We start from the raw sequence: 21,429 nt of genomic DNA on the forward strand, positions 1-21,429 counted from the left end.
CACTGGCTTAGAAATGTCAGTGAAGACCATGAATGCTGAATGGTTGTAAAAAAAAATCTTCCTGGACTAAATTGCCAAACTTCTACAAATGTGTATTGTTGCCAGATCATCATGCCAGATATTTCAGTGCCAGTCAAGGAAAACATAGCAAGTCATTGTCTGAAAATAATCTAAATAAATCAGCTAAATATGTACTTTTTATGTGCCCTAATCCGTGGAATGGAAATCTAACACAGGTCGGATCAAGGTCTTTCCTAGGATCATGGGAACTCCTTGGGATTTTCAAGAGCCTTTTTGTTTTTACCCTTGAGAACCAGGCACTGGCCTCTGCACCTCTCAATCCCCTATTGAGAACCCAGAGGCAGCGGAGAGGAATGCTAAATGTCAATGGTCAGACTGCACCAGCACCTTCAGAGAGAGAGAGATGGAGGTACAAGGCTGCTTGAGGGGCCAGAAGTGAAACTGTACTCACACTGCTAAAGGTGTCCATCTCCACAAACTGCAAAAGATCATTGCTGGCTGACCCTGATCTCTGAACAATGGCAAGGCCTGCAAACGAGAATGTTAGAAAATACGGTGAGAAATATGTCTAAACAAATAAGATAAATCTAATGTTGTATGGCTCCCAGGAATCTGAACTGCACTTGAGGTGAATGTTTTATCGACTTAAAATAAAATTTTAAAATTTGCCTTATAATTCCAAGTTTGTTGATGTTATTAAAGCTCTTTTAATAGCTTACTGTGCAGCACAAAATCCTTCATTCCATGCCGCGTTACACTATCTCTCTCCTGCTTGTGTGTTTAAAAGTGTTATCTCTGCAATGCATCATGGAGAATAAAGGACAATAAACACCGTTTATTATCACAGATAACAAATTATTTTCCCTGATTATTCAAATAGTTTATTCATTTACATCTGATACAATATCATTTGGTATTTTTATCGTCTTTTCCTATGGTAATTCACATGGCTTGCACAAGTTTCTGCTGAAATAGCAAAACAAACCCCAGGCAAAATGTGAAAGATTATCCCATACCATGCGAGCTAGGATGAAATGCTATACTTTTTCACACTGAACACTGCTCCACTGGGTGTGATTGAAAAACATGTAAAGCTATTGAATCTGTGGTTTGTATATGTGTGTGTATATGTGAGGGAAAATGAGTGTTGTAACAAGTGGGCCAGTGTTTTTGTAATTGTTTCAAATTACACTCTGCGTAATAACTCAGTGAAAGCAGAGCCAGTGTGCGGTCCGTACACATTAACTAGGCAAAGACCACAGGATATCCATGCACCTTAACGCCGCCCACAAAAAAACTTGATTGTGTAAACAACTGTGGAGACTAATACTCTTTAGCTATATTTCCAGCTGTGTCTATTTGTGTCAAATGGCTCTTATCACCAGCTACACAAAAGAAGGATAATACTTTTATGTAAAGAGGTACTTTGCAGCATTTCCTTTACACGTGTATTTTATTGAATCAAAGACACCCTAACATTCCTGTTTTTAATTTGCCAAACTGTTTTTCTGGGTTACTAATAGAGATGCGTGTACATGTTTGTGTGTGTGTGTGTGTGTGTGTGTGTGTGTGTGTGTGTCTGCGTGTGTGTATGTGTTTTATACAGGCTGTAAAACTGTAATGCTGTGAGAAAAATAAGTACATTAGTTGTTAAAACTGCAAGCCTCCTGCCAGATACTGGCTCCCTAACCAATGAGACTGCCAACACCACTGTTAGCCACATAAACGACTGACTCACTTTTCTGCTTCAGGTTCAGGCTTTGTGTCAAAAGTCATATGTGAATATAAGTAATTGCTGGAGCTGAGTTAGTATCAGTCCAAAAAGATATTGTCGTATATGAGTTCACTGCTGTGTTAAATTATCCAAACACCCATGCAAACCCATGCGCATTTCAAAGACTGCTAAATTATCTGCACAGTATATTTGTTTTTGACTCACACACTGTTTCCTCATTTAATCACAGCAACATGTCAATAATAAGCAGCTCCGGTCAGAGTTTAACAGCAGAAAGACAAAACCACTGACAATTGATTGCTGTTCTGAGCTAAAATATCTCAGCTCTTAAAAATGCATCTCCGTGACTTTTTCTAGACCTTCTTTCTACACAAACCTTTTAAGGTCTTCAAAATCATGCAAAATGTTGCACAATACCTTCTTTGATCAGTGGCTTCTTGGTCTTCTGCCAGACCCATAAAATACACTTTTTAGCATTAAACTTTATATAGTTTGCATTAATTAAACAATGAGTGTAATGAAAGTCTACAAATAATGAGTGCAAATATACAGTGTGAACCAAAAATGGACCTACTACTATGCACATTGTTCCCCTAAAATGACACAATACTATATTTGACCTGCAACCCTGTTTTCTATGTCCTTCTCCTGCCCCGAGAATGACCATCTCCTCTGTCATCTAGTCAGCTAAGCTCAATCAACCCTTAATCCAGAATGACAGTGGGGTCTGTGTTGCACTACACAAGGCACTTCCCCTTTTCTATGGCATAGCGCGACCTGAAATCTTCGCTTGACATTCTTTTTCTTTTCCGCGAACATGGATAAGGGATGTAATTCAATAGTCACCGAGGGACAGGGCACCGTGCACCGAAGAATATTTTATTTGCTTGTGGACAGAGGCCTTTTCTTAGCGTCTGACAACAGACAGTCTCCCTCAAGATATAAAGTTGACACAGCTAACAATAAGGGTAGAAAAAGGGCAGACTCTGCAATGGAGACTTTTTGCATGCATACTTACTCCAAATATACTCTTTGCACTTTAAGTAGCGCACTGCTAAGTGAACAATAGTCTAGTATATTTGAGTCACTCCATGCAAGTGTATTACATTTTATTTATGGGAATTATGGGTACATGAATTTGGCCAAAATCCACTTGTTCAGGTAAATTTCAAACTGGTAAAAGTACACTTTTCACTACTGGATTGTAAACCAAATCTATTGCAAATAACTAGCGCATTATAGTAGTAACAGTATACATGCATGTAGTTTTTTTCTTAGAATTGAGAGGCATTTTACCTTGTGAGACCCGAATTCTTCCTCTTCATGGTCAGCTACACCTTGGTCGTCAAGGCGATGATGATGTCGTTCCTAACAACACACACACAGACACACACACACGAACACATAGTCTCAGGTAACCTCCTCATGTTCACTTTCAGTCATTGACATAAAAAGTACAAGAAGAAAGTCTGAATTAAATTACACATCACTCAAATATATAAAATACCTCTATTAGATCTCCGGATTCTACCTAATCTGTTAGATATACTGTATGTTGTAAATTAAGTTGAGCAAAAGGTAAAATAGCACTTGAATGATAAAAGTAGGACCTACAGTGTGTTATTTATATTCACCGAAGGAGAGATATCTGACACAGTCTAATGCATGCCATTCACAAAACTGTTACCGTTGAATTGTGCCAAGATAAAGCTTCATCTGTGTGACAGTCTCATCTACCAGATGGTATCACTGTTTGTGTTTTAAATGATGTTCTATTATTAATGGGGAGTGTGGCATGGCGCTCCTTCAAAAAGATGTTCACTTATTGTTTCACCAGAGCCAGTGATATTACTGTTAAAACAGGCCGCTTTATCACCTTTCGGTGCTGATTACAATGAACTCCCCCTAACTGAAGACAAAGTACTCACACTGCTTTGTAAACATCCATTATGTATTATATGACAATTCACACAAAAGTTCCTCCCATGCATTATTTAGAGGGAACTGCAGACAAACGTATTCCTCAGCCAAAAACAACCCAGTAAGCTTTACAGCTGCTATGAAGAATAGGCTCAAACCGCCCGGCGGATCGGCCCACTCACGTTTGGCATAAGGCATATTTACACTAATGTCCCCCTTAGAACAGATCATGAACTCTAGCTAATGCTTCCCTTAGAACAAACAGTCAGACTGTGCTGTATTTATGACTGTAAAGCCATCAGGCCATTGGTGGCCTTTTCAGCTGAGGAAGAGAGATTGCTCATGTGTAATAGCAATGAATAGTCCTCATTTGTTTGTTTTTTTAAATACAGTCAATGTTTTGTTTTATATAAAGTTTATGAATGGGGCTGTGAACTCTGTTCTGTCTGTTGAAATGACCAGTATTCCAATCCCTCATTGATTATCCCCACAATGCTGAAAACAATCAGAAGTCAACAAGGCACAAAAATACATCATTAATGCACATTTAATCAGCACAGTGAATGCAAAAGGGATCTTTACAGCACCCATATCACAAACCGCACTGGGATCTTTTTTTGCTCATTATGCTGGTTAATGTGATCTAAATAAGATGCCCACCGATTTGGACCTCCCATTACCTGGCTAAGCTGTCGTTGATCGTTTATGCGATTAAATATAGACCTAAATCTCCATCTTATCCAATTAATTCTCTGTGCAGGCATGAGAGTGGCTAATGATGTTATCTTTCCTAATTAACCTGTATAGGGATTCAACTCCAGGACAGGGGATTGTTCATCCTTCATCCAAGTGTTCATTATTATCATTACAATCATCATCATAAAGGGGCTAACTTATGATGTTGGCCATTCCATCACCATTAATCTAGATTGAGTCCTTTTTTTTCTTTTTGGGGAGGGGGATCCTTTGGGGTCATTTTTAATTATCACTAAAAGGATGGGAATTCTTGCAAAGCCGAATAAGTTCAGTTGTGGTCACAGCAATCACTGGAATCCCATGAGACCACATTACACGAAAGTGATTTGACTACTTATGACTGTGGGGACATTTTCCGATTTTGCTGTGTTTAGGGCCCTGCGTCCTGCATGCTGTGAAACTGTCCTCACAGTTTTCTGTCAGCTTTCCCATTGAATGTCAGCTTCAACCTATTAACACAGCAGACTTGGAGCAGATCAATAGCCCTCATTGGGCCATGTGTCATTACTTAATCGGATATTGATGAGGGTATTGACACGCACCTAATTAATCTCAGGCCCAGTGCCAGCTTTCATATGTTTCCTTAATTATGCACTTCATCTTAGTCCTTACACATCAGCAGGCTGCCGCTTCCTGTTTGACAGTGAGTAAAAGTTAGCTGTCAAGTCTCACTCTTGTATTATATATAAGTCCAAGTTTTAACTTTGCCACATACAATTTGCATTGCTTAACAGTTACAAAAAAAACATGTTAAAGTATTCTTCTTTATAGTGTTTGACACATATTATTATTTTTTGTATACGTTTTAGAACTTTCTGCAGCATAAGTTTGGTCAATAACAAAACGCATTTGCATGGACCAACAGATGTAATTAAAAAAGTCTGCACTTACAATAAGAGTGAGCACACTTTCATTTCCTGGCACCAATACAAATAAATAAACATTTAGCAGTAATAAGTAAGTAAACACTGTATACAAATTACATTTTAATTTATAACATTTAATACAAATTACAGAGTTGGGTGTTATGCAAAGTGTCTCTAATATCTATGTCTCCTGGACTGCCATGACCAAAGCATCTCTGTACTATGCTGGTACACTCCTCTGGTGTTTATGTATATTCTTTTAGATATGAGCTCATATCTGTCTGCTTTGTGTGCACATTCATATGTGTGTGTCTTTACGTGTACAGGTTGATCAATAGAGCTGCGCATTAGCGTGCTGGTGTACAGATGAGAGAACACCTGAAGGTGACCCTGACTACTGGCATCACCACAGGGCTCCAATAAGCTGCTCCTCAACCGCTGCTCTGCAAACCACAAATCTCCAACTTTTAGCCTGCTGCTGTTGGTTTGATTATTGTTTATAGATACAGCCGAGAATTAAAGTATGGCCCGCAGGCAGCATAATTATTTACAGCTGAAAACTCATATCATTACCAGCATGCTCCTAATTGCCAGAAGTAATATCAATGTTAGTTGATTAAGTGTATTTTTTTCATCTTCACTCTCCATAATGTGCAGAGATTGTTTTCCCTCAGCATATGGGGTAACGGTTTATCTCAATACAGCTGTTCATCTGGCTTGACTTCTATTTTTTTTTTTTCACTTTTCATTCCAAAATACAATATTGTGGTATCTTCAGAGGGTAGCAATCGATTGCTCCACTTTTTGTAGTTTGCTCACAAGGTCAAAGAAAACACAGGAGATTCATCCTTCATTGCTCAAAAATAATTTATCTCTGTAAAGATTTTCCCTGAATAGATACAGATGTGACTTACAGGGGCAATAGCAGACTTTTTAACTCAAGGTGGTCAGAGCTAAAGAGAAAAGGTCAGTGTGCTGTAAAGCTACCTTTAATTCACAATCAAATTATTAAAAATCAAATTATTAATTTAAACAAATGTTTATTTGGCCTGGACCCTCTGCTATGAACATGTCAAAATATTTCCTCCTGTATTTAAGGTACCAAGAAAGATGAGGACCACCTTTGAAGGAGAAAATACATAAACCTTGAAGGCTACTTTATTATTCACATGTAGATTACTCAGACATGAATGTGGCGCTGCAGCACTAGAAACCTATTTCTTAGACCTAAATTTAAAAAGGGCAAAGGTCAAATCATTTTTACACGAGTCATCTATTATATATATATGTATATATATCTATATATTCTCTTTGTAAGCACACCTGCGTAGAAAAAACTGTCATGCTTTTTAAGATTACATACTGTATTTTGCTATTTACACATCATTAAAACTATTTCTGATAACAACATGAAGTGTGCTGCTTCTGTTTACACAAGCAACATAATGACACAACATAAATGAGGGTCTGTTTTGTTCTGGTACTGAAACGTTAGTGTAGTTCTGTCAGAAAACTATTGCATTGACTTGTCAAGCACTGTTGTTTCTGGACCAATCAGTCAATGTGTCTTTTAGTTAGACTCTGACTTCTTGGTTCTCAATTCCTAAAGTTATTTCTATCACACTTGCTTGGCTTCAACTTTGACCACAGAGTTCATGCAGCCCTGTAAGAGTGGGAGTGAGTGACATTTTTAAAAAAAAAGGCTTGTATATGAAGCCTCAACTTTGCTTCAATCAAATTTGCTAGCAAATGCTCTGGAAGTAAGCTTACCTCGCATGATACATCATAAGTAATACATAGAGAAAAAGAAGGAAATGATTCTAAATTTCCCATAATTTCCTTTGAATTCATTCATTCGTTTCATTTCTGTCTATGTGAACATCTTGTAAACTTTGTGTAAATTTGTATTGTATTTTAATATACGTAATGTATTGTTTTTCAGCTCATGGTTGAAAAATTGTGTTTTATTTGAGCTATACAGGACTCCCTTGTAAAAGAGACTGTCTCAATGGGACATTTCCTGTTTAAATAAAGGTTTATATATATATATAATTCATCATATCTACAGTAGTGGGGGGAAAAACTGACGTGGCCCCAAAAGATCGTGTCTATAAGGCAGTTAATAATCACAGGAATCCATCTCATGCTTCTAGAGTTAAATCGTGCAGAGGAGTGTAATAATTGTAAAAGGGCAATGCAAATAGTGATTAAAAGTGGGCCTAGGGTCATCATTATGGCATCATCTCAGAGAAATTGAGAGCAAGGGGGTAGTGTTTGAGAAACATCTTGCTGACCAACAAAGGGCATCTTGCATGCAACTGCCTCCTCTATGACAAGGATTTATTATGCTCCCTGTGACGGGCAGTGAATCTGCCCCTTTGATGAGTGTACTGACTGCAAGTTCACGCATAAAATGCTTGAGGAAATTAGACAATTGTCGGAATGAAACTTTTTGTGCTATAAATACAGTTTCTTTCTTTCTTTGTCATTCATTCTGAGACGTCAGTGATGTCACTGCACGGCGAAGGTCTTGTGATCCCATTTAAAGATCAGGAGGCCAAAGGCGGTGGTGTGCCAGTAGCTCAACGGGTCGGTATGTATAGGATACGATATACTGTAAAATACAGTCAAGTGGCTTTTGGTTTTTACAAGTTGGATTTACATATGAAGACAAGTAATAACGTTATGGAAAATCTTTACAAAAATGTTGTATGAAGATTAAAGGTTTATGAATCGAATTTTGCATCTGCTGTTTGTCTACTTTAAATTAAGAAATCTTCGATTGAAGTAGGTGTTAATTAAATTAATTAATTTGCAGCTCTGTTCATCTTCTTTGACTTGACAGTGAACCCTATGTTTCATGCCTGTCATTTGCTGAAAGGCAGGGTCATTATGGGCACCCCTAACTACTTAACAGTTTAAATTCACTCGAGGTGGTGTAATGACACTATAAGATTTTTTCTGTAATAGTGGCGCAGTAGTTTCTGAAACAGTCTTTGAAGTGGCATATTTGTTCTTGCTGGTCAGATTAAATTCGGTCATGTTTTGTGACCAGTTACCAGATAAATCTGATAATGGATGCTTGATCTGCCAAGTAAACTTTGCCATTCATCACCACATAGCTGTAAAGCAAGAGGAGAAAGTTGTATAGACTTAATGTTTCCTAACATGGAAACATTGCCTTGCAGATAATGTAATGTACATGTAGATCTATATCATGGCCACTAGTTTTCATTATTTTAACTTTGTTTCTGAAAAGAAAATCCATGTTTTATCAGAGATGCAAATCTGAGCACTAGACAATTTAAAACTTCTATAATTGCACAAAACTGGCCCTAGAATCTGTAGCTGAATTCATTTAAGCTGCCGATTGCTTTGTGAGTATTTTCAGCAGCTTAATCCTTAGCGTCTGCCCGCCATAGCAGCTCACATAATAGAATTTTAAACTCTGTGACTGGCTAATGCAGATGTTGACTCGTGTAAAACTGGGAGAGTGTCATGCCCATCCAGAAAGCTGGAACACTTCTCCAAACGTCAGTCACATAACATTGTCTGTCTGCAAGAATTGACTTTAACATGTGGCAGGTGCATTGGTGAGAGGTTAATTCAGATGTTCTCTGGTGTCTACAAGTTCTAAGTTTGTTTGCTGATTTTATTTTCAAATAATCCTACTCAAATAGTGTTTGCTAACCAAATACTACTTGCCACACCAGTAGAAAACAACAAAATGTTTTGCCTACACATTGCAACTGGTAGATGTAATTCACACTTGTTGCTCCTCTCACAGTCCAACCTGTAAAATACATTTCTAATGTTATAATGTTCTACGTTAAAATCTATCATTTGAAATGTGTCAATACATCTTGCCCTACAGTTCCCGTCATTCTCCACTCTCATTCTCTGAGGGCAAAACATTCGATACTGACAGAGACAAAAAATGTGCCTTGACATTGTAGAACAAGATTTTTTTTTGTTAAAACTGTTATTCATTGCAGTAGCAGTGTAACATCAGATGTATTACTACTGTATATTTTATTGTGAGTTTGTCCAACATTGATTTAGTTTCAAGTTTTCAAAAAATCTTTCACGGCAATGATGTGTTTACTTTCAAAACTAAGGACTAAACTACGAGACATTTATAAGCTTGTTTACGGCTCAAAAATGCTCACTTACTGATGACTCACCAGGATGTAAGTCTGCTCGAATTAACATAGCAGGAAATAGTTTGTCTAGGTTGGACTCCTGCTGTAACAGCAGCTGATTGCCTGAAATTAGATCAACCCTGATCTCCCAGCTCAATAACTGACCCACACATCTGTCTAAATATTTAATAGAATGATTGAAATGTAAATGCCTTCAATGACCAACTCCAACCAGCTTCTCTTGAATGGACATGCAACGCTGACCCTTAGGGCAGTAGCAAGCTCATTGGACTAATCATAGACTGTGTGTCCTCTACCTCTTGCCTTTTAAGTTTTTTAAAGGGTATAATGTTCACTCTGTGAGTTTAACCTAGATCTCTTTTGAACTTTTAATGATCTATTTCCTACAGTTAATGATTCAACACTAAGTTTACTACTGTGTGTGCACTGACATATTAACGCACAGGCAAAGCAAGGACACATTTAAATATAGAAGTGGGTAACACTGTATATCTCATGGTTTGCCATTCTTTAACCCTATCAACGTTTACATTTGTGTAATCTAATATAGTAGACACCGCTGGCTGTCATGGCCTATTGTAGGTTTATCCAAATGCTCCCACAAATAGTAATAGTTTTCCAGACTGATGCCTTGATCATTGTGATACAATATGTTGAACAACAGGTGCATTGCAGTTTTTTTGTTGTTGTTGTGGTTTTCAGCATGAAAACATAAGCCTAAGGTAAATAATTTCTTTAGCATAAATTAACTTTAATAATAATAGTTTATTTGCATAGCACATAGGGATGGGTAACACTACTCAATACCTTTAGACCAAAACAGCCCAGTATCAAGTAGAATCTAAACGTCTCCGGTTAAACCAGTACTTAAATCAATACCTAGGCCTACTTTTTGTAACCAGGTCATGGCAAAAAAAATACTATTTGTATGCTTTTGCTCTCAGCCAAACACGCAAACAACACACCGAAAGAAAGAGAAGAGCATACCTTTTTGTTCTTATGTGCCTGCCACACAAACTTTTAAAAAAAAAAGGCCTGCAGCGCCGAGTCCATGATAATTTTAACAGCTGCTCACCTTCGGTTGAGGTCATGTTTGTTACTGTTGCAACTTTATCACCACAAGCTTGGCTTTCCGTTGGTTTCATCTTCTGGTATCATTTAACACTTCTCTGTACATTTTTATTTGCTATTCACATCACTTGTCACTGATCAATGGCTGCGTTCCATCATATCAATTAAACGCTTTTGTGGCGCAGGATTGATCAGCTGATTTTACTAACGGAGCCTCCGGCTGCAGCGGCAGCCATTATGTGTAGTTGGTTTGATCGGCTGGACGTGCAGCCTCTTTTACTCTGTTTGTGTCTTTAGTGTAGTTAAGGGACTTGGTTAAACGCACTCCTTACTCATTTTCTGCTTGTGACTACTTCTGGAGGAGGTTTGCGACTCACCAATAAAGGAGAAAGCACTGGCGGAGATCTTTCAATTCAGTTAATTGCTCGAAAGTTAACAAAATAACTTATTTGGTCACTAAACTATTTCACTCCTCTCTCATTCAAATATAAAAAAAAAAACTCCCAAGCTGTAGTCTTTGCCCTTATAGGCTAATACTACCAGTGAGGATGACCTAATTAGGATGAGAAGGATTTGATTTTTCCCAATACTTTTATGTGACAGTCATTTGAAACAAGAAAAAATAAAATAGATAGCCTTGCTTGTCCATAACAACAATAAAAATAATAACAGGCCACCAATCAACTAATGTGGCTCCAACAGGTGGCATTTTATTCAAGGTATCGAATGAAGTACTTTATTAGTATTGGCATCACTTTAAGGGTACTTGTTTTGGTACTGGTATCGTAAAATTTTAAATGATACCCAACCCTAATAGCACATTTCATACAAGAAATGCACATCAAGTTCTTTACAGCAACCCGATTATTACAACACCAACTTTTTCACAGAAAGAGAAGACAGAACATGAAAACTGCCATAATAATCTTAAATAAAATAGAACACACAAAAGTTAAAATCCACTTGATAATGATAGTGGAAAAAAGATATTTTAAGCTTTCGCAATATTGCTGATATAAGCTGAATTGAATTGAATGCATAGAATGCATCTTCACATGAGAAAATAGACATTGAATGACCATCAAAACAGGGATAGAATTCCATAATCAATGTAAAATAAGATGGAACATAAGAATAAAAATAATTAAAAAAATAGGAATGTACTGCATAAAATCTAGTACAGCATTTTAGAAGTGCAGCAGTGCATAACTGTGAAGCAAAGTACCAAAGAAAGTTCTATGTCTGTTTCAGGAAAGTCACAGCTAGTTAAAGGCTAAAGTGAAGAGGCAGTGTATTCCTTAGCTTTTGGGCGTAATTGACAAAGGAACCTCCGATAAACCAGCAACAGATGAGCATGGTGTTCTTCAAGTCATGGTCTAGCCCATTAAGGGCTTTGTAAGGAGGAGGATCTTAAAATCTATTCTAAATATTACAGGAAGTCAGTCCAGAGCGGCTTAAATTTAACTTATCTCCTCTTGGTTCTGGTTAATCGTCAAGCTGCAGAGACTTAAATAAGCTTAAGTGTCTCAGTGTTTTTTTTTTTTTGGGAGGCCAGTAAAAATTGTTACATTCGAGTTGGCTTGAAATAAAGGCATCTTTTTGATTCATAAAATGGTCATACTTTAGCTATATTTCTACGGAGCAAAAAAAGTCCTGATTCTGATTCTGAGACGTCATTTTTCTCAGACACATGATCTAAAAGACTGACGTAAAACTTTCTCGCTTTGGTGACACAGTCAGAAAGACCAACCAACTTTTCAAGGTGATTGATTAAGATTTCATGGTCAGTCGTTTCAATTAGGTCTTAGAGGACAACAATTGAGACCTTTTTTCATCAGAACATAGTTTGGTTGGACATTGGCCTGTAGCTGGTCAGTGCATTACCATCTAGGCTGGGTTTTACAACAGCTGTTTGTAAGGAATCGGGAAAGTTTCCTGTTTGAAGAAGGTACAGGGTCAATACGTGAAGTGGAGGAGCTACATTCTGTGACAGTCTTGCAAAACTCACTTGTAATACAGGTTATTTTTTTACATGATTACATCTTTCTTACAGGCTTTGCTGAAATCATGTGTGTTCACTTGCTGGCTCTAACTGAAGTTATTTTGTTTTTGAAGAACAATGCAAGTTTTTAACAATTTGATGCAGAGAACTGCAGACGTGCGGGGGGCTGTGTTGAGTAGCTGGTCGGTAGTGGAGAGTAATATTCCATATTTCTCTGTAATAATCTTGGAAAATTAATCCTTTCCTGACAGACATATTGCTTTGTTTTAGACAGTCATGGCTTCTTTGTATAAATTACAGTGACTGTGAGCCTAGCTTTCCTCCATTTTCTTTCAGTTGCTCGACAGATACTCTTAGCCTCATTAACAGTTATTGTTTAACCATGAGATTCTGTCAGTTGACCTCTTTTTAACCTTTAGTGGGACAACAGTATTTAAAGCAGATGACAGGTATTGTTGAACACCAGCCACTGTTGACAAGCAGTTATAGCTGTATGACTTAATATTAGAGAACTTTGCTTCCGCTTGCCATCTATGAACCTGTTTTGAACCAGAAAATCACTTTAAGTCTTTGTTAATATTAGGTTGGCATAAAAGAACACGCAGTGATATTCAGAAATAAGTAATTCTAATACTGAAACATTGTCAATGTTTAACCTAATTGTTATTACCATGTCTAGAATGTTTCCATGCTGAAAGTGGCTTAATTTACATGTGGGTAAGTTCAAAGCTGCCCGGTAACATTCACACACTCGATAGCTTTGGCGTCATTATTTTTGCTGATATGACCATTCCGGTCTCCATTTAGTATTAATCAGTCATGTTCAGTGATAGTTCTGTTTTGAGCTCAACAGCAAGATATTTAAATTATGTAAATTCACCCTGGTCAATATCATTACCAAGCAGAAACGTCCAGTTCAGAAAAATTAAGCAGAAGTGCCTTAAACCTGCATTCTTTCTAATGGCCAGTAGGGGCCAACTTCACTGGCTGCAAAAATAAGTCCGATTGTATACAAGCTTATGAGAAGATGACCCTGCTTCTCACTTGATTAATTACCTCAGTAAACACTTCCTAATGAGTTTATGGCCTCAGCTGCTAGTTTCAAGTCTGCTTCAATACAGCATGATGTTCATTTAGTAAATTAGCAGGGCTGCCACCAGCACTTTTGTTGTAAACGTGGTTAAAGATAAGGGTGGCCATATTTTCAAACCCCCAAATCGGGACCCTTAAGTGTTGTTCCCTTAAAAAGGGGGAAAGTAACGGGAGAAGGTTGAAGAAGCACACACACGCAGCGCTCGCCGTCACTTGTCTGTATTGAAACATCTTTTTTACAATGTATACAAAAGAAATATACACTTCAATATTCATGCACTCAGATTCAAGACAGTCACAAGTATCTTCTTAATGCATTCTAAATTATCTTTTTAATTAAATTACCATATGAAATGTGAACTGTTATAACCAAAGTTATCAAATGACATTTTAATACTCCTTTTTAACTGAGTTCTCATATAACACTTAAATGAATTGTATTTTTAACACTTTCAACATCTTTTAACATTATTCATTGTCTCAGCATGACATGAACTCACCCTTATAGTGATAAATAAACAAGAAACCTTACAGCAAAAATATGTGGGCGTAACAGTAGCTAGCTTAAACACCAACGACAAAGTAAACGCCTGGACATGGCGGGATTCAGACATGATGGAGCCATGAGGTCTCCGGCTGCTAGCATATACGTCATCTCAGTTAGCACCAAACTTTAAACAACATACACATCTCTCAAAAACATCTCTTTAACTCATATAAAACCACAGTAATGTAACGAAATGTCCTTTCAACATGTGTTTAGGTTTACAGTTCTATGTGAGTGGCAATTACCTTAAAAAGGGGAAAGGTAACGGGAGAAGGTTGAAGAAGCACACACACGCAGCTCTCGCCTTCACTCGTCTGTATTTAATGAGGAAGAGAAGTGCGATCCCCCTACTGGAGCCCCAAGGCATTAAGCAATTAACCCACACAGACAAGGATCAGCATTATCTGCATTCCACTTCTTAATATTATTCCCTGCATAATTTTAAACAGTCACCAACTACATATAAACTTTAGCTATTATAAATGAAATGAAATTACATGTTCCAAAAATAAAATATTGTAATACTGGAATAAACTTCAAAATGAGATAAACTTTTCAAACAGATTAGCCTACTTGGTATCAAAATAAGTTATGAACTATACTTTCATATACCACATGTCACATAAGCGCTTAGCATACCTATTGAGCGCACCTTTTAACACCACAGATGCCATGAATGCAGCATTTTTTTTGCTGGGTACTTGACAAAGGAAGTAGTAAGCCTCCTGGAGCTCTTTAGAAAAGACATACTATCTCTTCAACATGACAGCTAACCATTAGCATACTGATCGGTTCTGTCAGAAAGAGCTATGACACTTGCCTATGACTCATAGGCTAGCAACTGCCTTGAAACGAACACAATGATTGATTGACACACATACAAACAAATCCGTGCTGAATTTTGATGCATGGAGCATTGTTTAAATTTTTATACTGGGTTAGGTAATAGTGGGTGGAACAGAACATGATAAACGTCTATGTAAGTGCAAAGAAGTATAATATTTTCATCAATTATATATGTTATTAAAAAAATAAATAAAGTTGTTGTATGTCAAGCACTTTATAGGCCTACTGTAAAAGACCGCTGCAATATTTCTTTACACATTATACTAGGTACCTGAATGAAGGTCTTAATAATTATAAAGTAAGTGTGAAAAGAATAATGTTTCATCCCTGTATTTTCCAGTACCCCTGTTTTACTCTTCCTTTTAGACAAGAGAACACAAGAACAAGGCTCATACCTATGAAGTCCTCTTTGTTATTTGGAGGCCTTTGAGCAGCGTGTTTGTTGTTTTCACCAAAAACATCTTGTAATTTTCTCCACCCTCATACATACAAATGTGTCTATGGTTCAGTAGGGAAGGTCCCCATGAGATGAACTATATTCACAGTATTCACTCTTTTTAATGCTAGCCAAGTTGCTCATTCATTTCATTGGCAATTGTTGTCATTGACTGAGAGTAACACAACACAAGAGCATTAAGTTTAAGTAAAACCTGCTGGGATGTAGACTATGTTTAACAATGAGTCTGTTTGGTATTCTTATATGCCCTTTTGTTCTTTGTCCTTTTTATAAAATTGAACGCTAGTTTGACTGATCTCATACAAAACTCATTCTAGGAATGCAGTTTGTAAAGCTAGAAAATCCACAGACTTTGTTGTTATACAGTGTGTTTGCTGTGAGATGAACAGCATTAACAGTTACTGTGTGGAAGTTGTTTATACAGAGATGAAAAGTACATAAAAGGCAGACGTCAATGTTGATGCAGTTGATGCATGATGTCAGTGAAGCTCAGATTTGCTAATTCTTTAATTGCTTCCATCTTAGTCCACATTTCAGCTCAACATCCCTCAGAGATCAGAATCCCTTTTGTGTGTGTGAATTGGCACAATATTATTCAGTTGGGTTGTATAGTGTAGTAAATTGCCTTCAACAATGGATTTGTTGATATAGTGTAAATTCTGCATATTATCATTCTGTTTCTGTCTGTCATTTCAGAGTTTTGACAGATGAGGAAACAATAAATATTGGAAGAGCAATTTAAAGGCAGGTTGTGTAACTGTCTCAGAGCACTCGTAGTGCTTTCTCTGCTGCAGCTGATGCTAGTACCTCTCTAGTAAGATTCCTGAAAACATAGACAAGAACTAGTTTTGGTAATTAACGGCCCCAGATTAACTGACATGGTCATATTTGCATTTTTCTGTGTAGCCTGCTGTACAATATATATGGAATATATATGGAAGTATATTATTTACATTTGTTCTTACAAAATCCCGATCAAACTTCATGTTCCTCTATTCTTTCTGAATCTCAATAAAACCCACTTAAGATGGAGAGCTCTGTTCTCCTTTTGCAGCTTTATCATTGTAGAGTAACTTAGAGTGATGACTGATGTTCAATTTAGTACTTTCCCTTCCTCATTTGTTGCTATCTCTCTCTCTCTCTCTCTCTCTCTCTCCCTCTCTCTTTCTCTCTCTCTATCCGTGAGACAAAAATTGCAGCCAGAGAGAACGCACTCAAAGCTGAAGGCAATCACAGCACCATTCTCACATGAGCGAGTGTTAGATGTGGGCCTGTGTGGGGCAAGTCTAAGAGCTCAATATCTCCAGCACATGAAGTTATAAAGAAGACAGAAGCAAAGCATCCTCTGTTGTATAAAAGTCATACATCGCTCGCAGGCACCAAAACACAAAAGAAGTTGAGCCGTGAACGTATTATGAAACAAGATTGGAGAGTGGCAAATTGGTAATTAGCCTCTACGTTGCAAATGAGCATTACAGTCTTGCTTATGACTTTCCTCTCTGGTCCCCAAAGCCTCTTCTATTAATTTAGCTCTGAGGGGCCATCCATAAACAGGCTGAATAAGCTGTTAGCCTTAAAGACGAGTGCAAATGAAGGGCTGGCTAAATATGCTGAAGGTAACAAAGATAGCGAAACATGTAATACTCAAATTACAGTGAGTAGAGTGGGGAGAAGGTAAGAATAAATTAGTTTTCTCAGGTATTGCTGGAATCATGCACATTTATTGTGTAATTTCATGGAAAATGTGCTATATTTAAAAAAAAATATTTTTAACTATGTGCACCTTGCATGAAAACATTGCCTGATCAAGTAAAAAGTTAAGTCAATTTAAAAATATTAATGGACAGGTAAAGTAAGTAATTTTTGTATGTTCTACCTACCTCCACAAATTTACCAATCTGCAATTTAGTGAACCAGATGTAAAATCAAAACTATAATCTGTAAAATAAAACATTACACATCAAAATTATTAGGTTAACAAAGTGTTGAATTATTTTCTATATGAGAGACAATAAGCTCTAATCTACTGCTTTCCTGCATGTACCGGCTTGGCACAATATGCTTGCCTGGCATCGTTCGTCACATATCATGTTTTGTCTCCCGGCTTTAATGGAAATTGCTCTGAACTCTTGAAATTCTGTCTCTCTCCCTCATGAGGTCAGTTTCCTGCTTCAGAATTCATTCAGCCCTCTGGTCGTCTTGCATAAGAACAAGTACAGCCCATTACTACCAAATGAAAAGGAAGTAAGACAGAAACTTCCAAATTAATTTACAGTAGAACACACCTTACAGGTAACTGACTCGAGTTTGATGTAATTACTCCAAAACCCATAAATGGCTGTAATTGAGAAAAAGCCTACAGCATACAAGGATAACGAATGGCAAGATAATGGAGGCAGTGAAAGTCTATTCAGATAGATGTTTGGGGGAGAAATATCTGGCTTCTTTGAGATGGAAAATTCTCGCAAATACACCTCACCAACACTGGTAGCACTGCTGCCCTGCGCTTGCCCTCCCCTAAGCATTGCGCTTATATTCAGATGAGCCAGCCATTAGCTCTAAGTGGTCTTTACCCCCAAATTCTGCCATTTAACAAATTAGCCAATTTTCAACATTAGATGTTAGCCAGTGGCTAGGGTCAAAAGGTCAGCTGTGGTAAATATGAGGTGCACACCTGCAGTTAAGTGGATTAATAAGGGCTTGTTCAAAAAGCACTATAATAAGGGCTTGTTCAAAAAGCACTAAAATGGAGCGTGCAGCTCAACTACTGGAAGGAAGGATGGGTACTGGCTATTCAGAATGAGTGACATTTCAGCTTTAAAAATATTTCACTCTGACTGAGCCATGCACTGCTCTGACCTCAACTACGGATGGCACAGGTTTTAAAACCATCGCTCTCTCTGCTGTGGCCTACATAGTGTCCTAAATGGCCATTGCATGGTTTAATGCAATAGACAAAACAGCATTAAGCTTTTGCTTTGCACCAGAGCGGGGAGAAAGGCTTGTCAGTCCTGCAAAATAGACTGGAAATAGACAGAGAAAGGAAAAGGGAGAGAGAGCACTCTCGCATCCCTGCTCTTCCACTCCATCGACTATGCACCAGGGCAGACGGACATATGGGTGACGCTACATTCTTTAAAGAGAGTGAAGCGAATTCCTGACCCTCCCTTCCCACCCCCATCCCTCTCTCCCGCCCCGTCGCTCACAAATTGCACGTTCGAATGTCAGCCCTCCTCTTTATCAAACAAGTCCATTGTCTGACAATTCGTGGGGCACTGACAAGAAGAGGCTAGCAAACTGTGGAACCTCTCGTCTGTGAATGAATTTGTGTGTGGGGGTGTGTGTGTATGTGTGTGTGTTTTTAGATGTGCTTGCTAGCTGTCGTATTAGCAGTCAGCTTTTTGAACATGGCGGCACACAGTCAGACACACAGCCAAAAAATCAATACAGCTTTGCATGGGTCTGACCCACATACACTGAGGCCAGTGGCTGCCTAGTCGAGGCTGTTTCGTTATTATAAAGCAAAAGTGTATGTGTGTGTGTGTGTGTGTGTGTGTGTGTGTGTGTGTGTGTTTGTATGGAGAAATTTGTGCACATGCCCACATGCTTGTTTGTCCATTTAAGTTATTTGTATGCACGTGAGCAAATACATGCGTCCATACATTTCCGTACATGTGTGGGATTATGTGTTGTGTGCATTCTTGGCTTAGGAGGAGTGCATATTTGTTTGCAATAAAGCACAACACACATTCATAGGAGTGTGTGTGTGAGTGCAAGTCTAAATGTTGGGTCCGAGTGGGTGTTGAGTTCACACAAGCCCTTCCTGCTGCCTGACTTCACTGTCACTGATTGCAAGCGACGCAGAGCTAATAAAAGAGCAAAGCTGACTGTCAGCAGCGATTAGGCTGGCTACACAGACAAGACAAAGAGAGGGCAGAGCACAGCGGCATTAGCTATGGTCATTAAACAACTTGAGTCAAGGAGATTTTCAGACTAACCTGGTTTATTAAAGAGGAGGAGGGCAGCAGTATAGAGCTGTTCGCTATAATTTTGCTACCACATTTCACTACAATCCTGATTGAATGCTTTCAAGTTTGGACAGTGGAGATTAATTCAGTCTTGAATGTCACACAGACTCCTGACCTGTGTGGTGGATTTTTCAACAAGAGTAGATACATAGATATACATTCATGTACATGTGCATATGCAACAGCTACTGTACCATCTAATGAGGTAATCTTCCTAATTAGACAAAGTAAACTAAAAAGTTAAATGATTTAAAATCATTTATGATAAATAAGACTTATATGACAGTGTATACCCGTATCTGTCTGTCTGTCTTATGAGCATTTATCAGTGCTTTCAATTGCATCCCACACATGGTCTTGAACAGCACTTGCTCAGTTATCATGGAGTTCAGATGTGCAGCTGCAGAGCATGTCTGTATTGTGAGTTTATGTGGGCATTTCTGTCTAATTACACTACCTGTCTATCTCTGTATCTCCTCATCTGTCATTTTTTATTCTGTCATAATTCTTTGTGACCAATGATCAGGCATTTCTTTTGGCTGTATTTAACTAAAACCAAAACATATCCCTCCCAAGATGTTGATTTTATGCTTTATTTTTTGCTTGGTGCAGTCATTTGAGCAGTCACAAACTCACATGATTCCTCTCAAGTACTTTACCCAGACACATGCACACACTTTTATTTCCACCATCTCACCCTCACGGTCACGCTTGTTCCGTTATTTTTACAGACTCTCTTTTTCTGACATTTTCCAAAACGTAAACACAAACACTGAGTGTTTCTTTTTTACTCACTAGCTTGTTCATACACAACATACACTAGCACACACACACACACACACACACACCAAAACACATTGACTCAGTTCCAAGATTTCTGGTAGTGGCTGGCTGCCTTAGCAGGTACCTGTAGATCTCCTGACAAGCAGGTGGGGATTAGTAAGTCTCCTCTTTTTGCCTTTCAGCAGTGTGAGCTCTCTGGCTGGCTGGTTCACTGGCTGCTTGGCTGGCAGGAAGGTTACCTCCTCACCATCTCTGCTTTTTCAATCCCCATCATGCATACCAATGATATTATCTCTAGATAAATCAAATCTGGAGTTCAAATGTGGTAGTGAGAATGGTAGAGGGTATGTGTTTGTGTGTGTGTGTGTGTGTGTGTGTGTGTGTGTTGGTATTGCAAGAAGGCTGCGGCCAACCAGTTAAGGAAGGCTCCTGGCACATCAGCACTTAGTGAGACATTTATGAGCAAAACTAGCAGCTACGTTTCATCTTCTGTGGCCTCCAGGATGAAATGGAAGCTTAAATCTGAATCTGTTGATGACAGCATGGATTATGGGGTGGGGGAGAGTAAATGGCATTGATGGGGGAAGCAATAAAGAATACTTTGGTTAGATACACAACAGATACAGAAACTGTAAATAATTCTGAAGTGGGAAACTTGCTTTCTACCAAGGATCAGAATCCGGATCTTCAAATTGTTAGCCTGCCCAGGCCTGTGATGGCAGCTCCAGCCTTCAAGTGTTACATTCTTTTCCTATTTTTAACCATATTATTTATGACGAAGCCTAGTGTATGAATACAAAACCATAAATGTGTCACAGGCTTCAACTTTATGAACTTGAGAATATTTTCCTCATTTGATTTCCTGGAAGGTAAGGTTCAAGATAAGCCAGTACTCCACCATTCCTACCTAACACTATCTTAATTGTCATGAAGTAAAACTTACCCCAGTGATAAGACCAAACACAGGCCCTCACTGCTTCAAACGTAACGTAAGGCATACAGCTCAATATAATTTAAGCAACACCAGAGAGCTTTCAAAACTGTGATCATTTTTGGTTGACCCACTCCCACAGAAGACCCAAAAGGTAAAATAGGAAACATGAATAGATGGATGGAGGGAGGCAGGGACGGACAGATGGAGG

The 21,429-nt window shown here is 38.2% G+C and overlaps 1 protein-coding gene across 1 annotated transcript in view; it reads right to left on the reverse strand.

Annotated features, from left to right (window-relative positions):
- ofcc1 (orofacial cleft 1 candidate 1) overlaps positions 1-14,454 on the reverse strand; it is an 88,527-nt gene extending 74,073 nt beyond the window's left edge. Inside the window, exons 1-3 of the mRNA XM_046065002.1 lie at positions 14,419-14,454; positions 3,053-3,124; positions 473-549 (exon numbers count right to left, since the gene is read on the reverse strand). Of these exons, the coding sequence (XP_045920958.1) occupies positions 473-490 (18 nt within the window). The 5' untranslated portion in view covers positions 491-549; positions 3,053-3,124; positions 14,419-14,454. The remainder of the gene's footprint in view (positions 1-472; positions 550-3,052; positions 3,125-14,418) is intronic.
- Between the last annotated feature and the right edge of the window lie 6,975 nt (positions 14,455-21,429).

The sequence above is a fragment of the Micropterus dolomieu genome, linkage group LG01 (genome assembly GCF_021292245.1).
Source record: "Micropterus dolomieu isolate WLL.071019.BEF.003 ecotype Adirondacks linkage group LG01, ASM2129224v1, whole genome shotgun sequence".
In the NCBI taxonomy this organism is placed as follows: Eukaryota; Metazoa; Chordata; class Actinopteri; order Centrarchiformes; family Centrarchidae; genus Micropterus; species Micropterus dolomieu.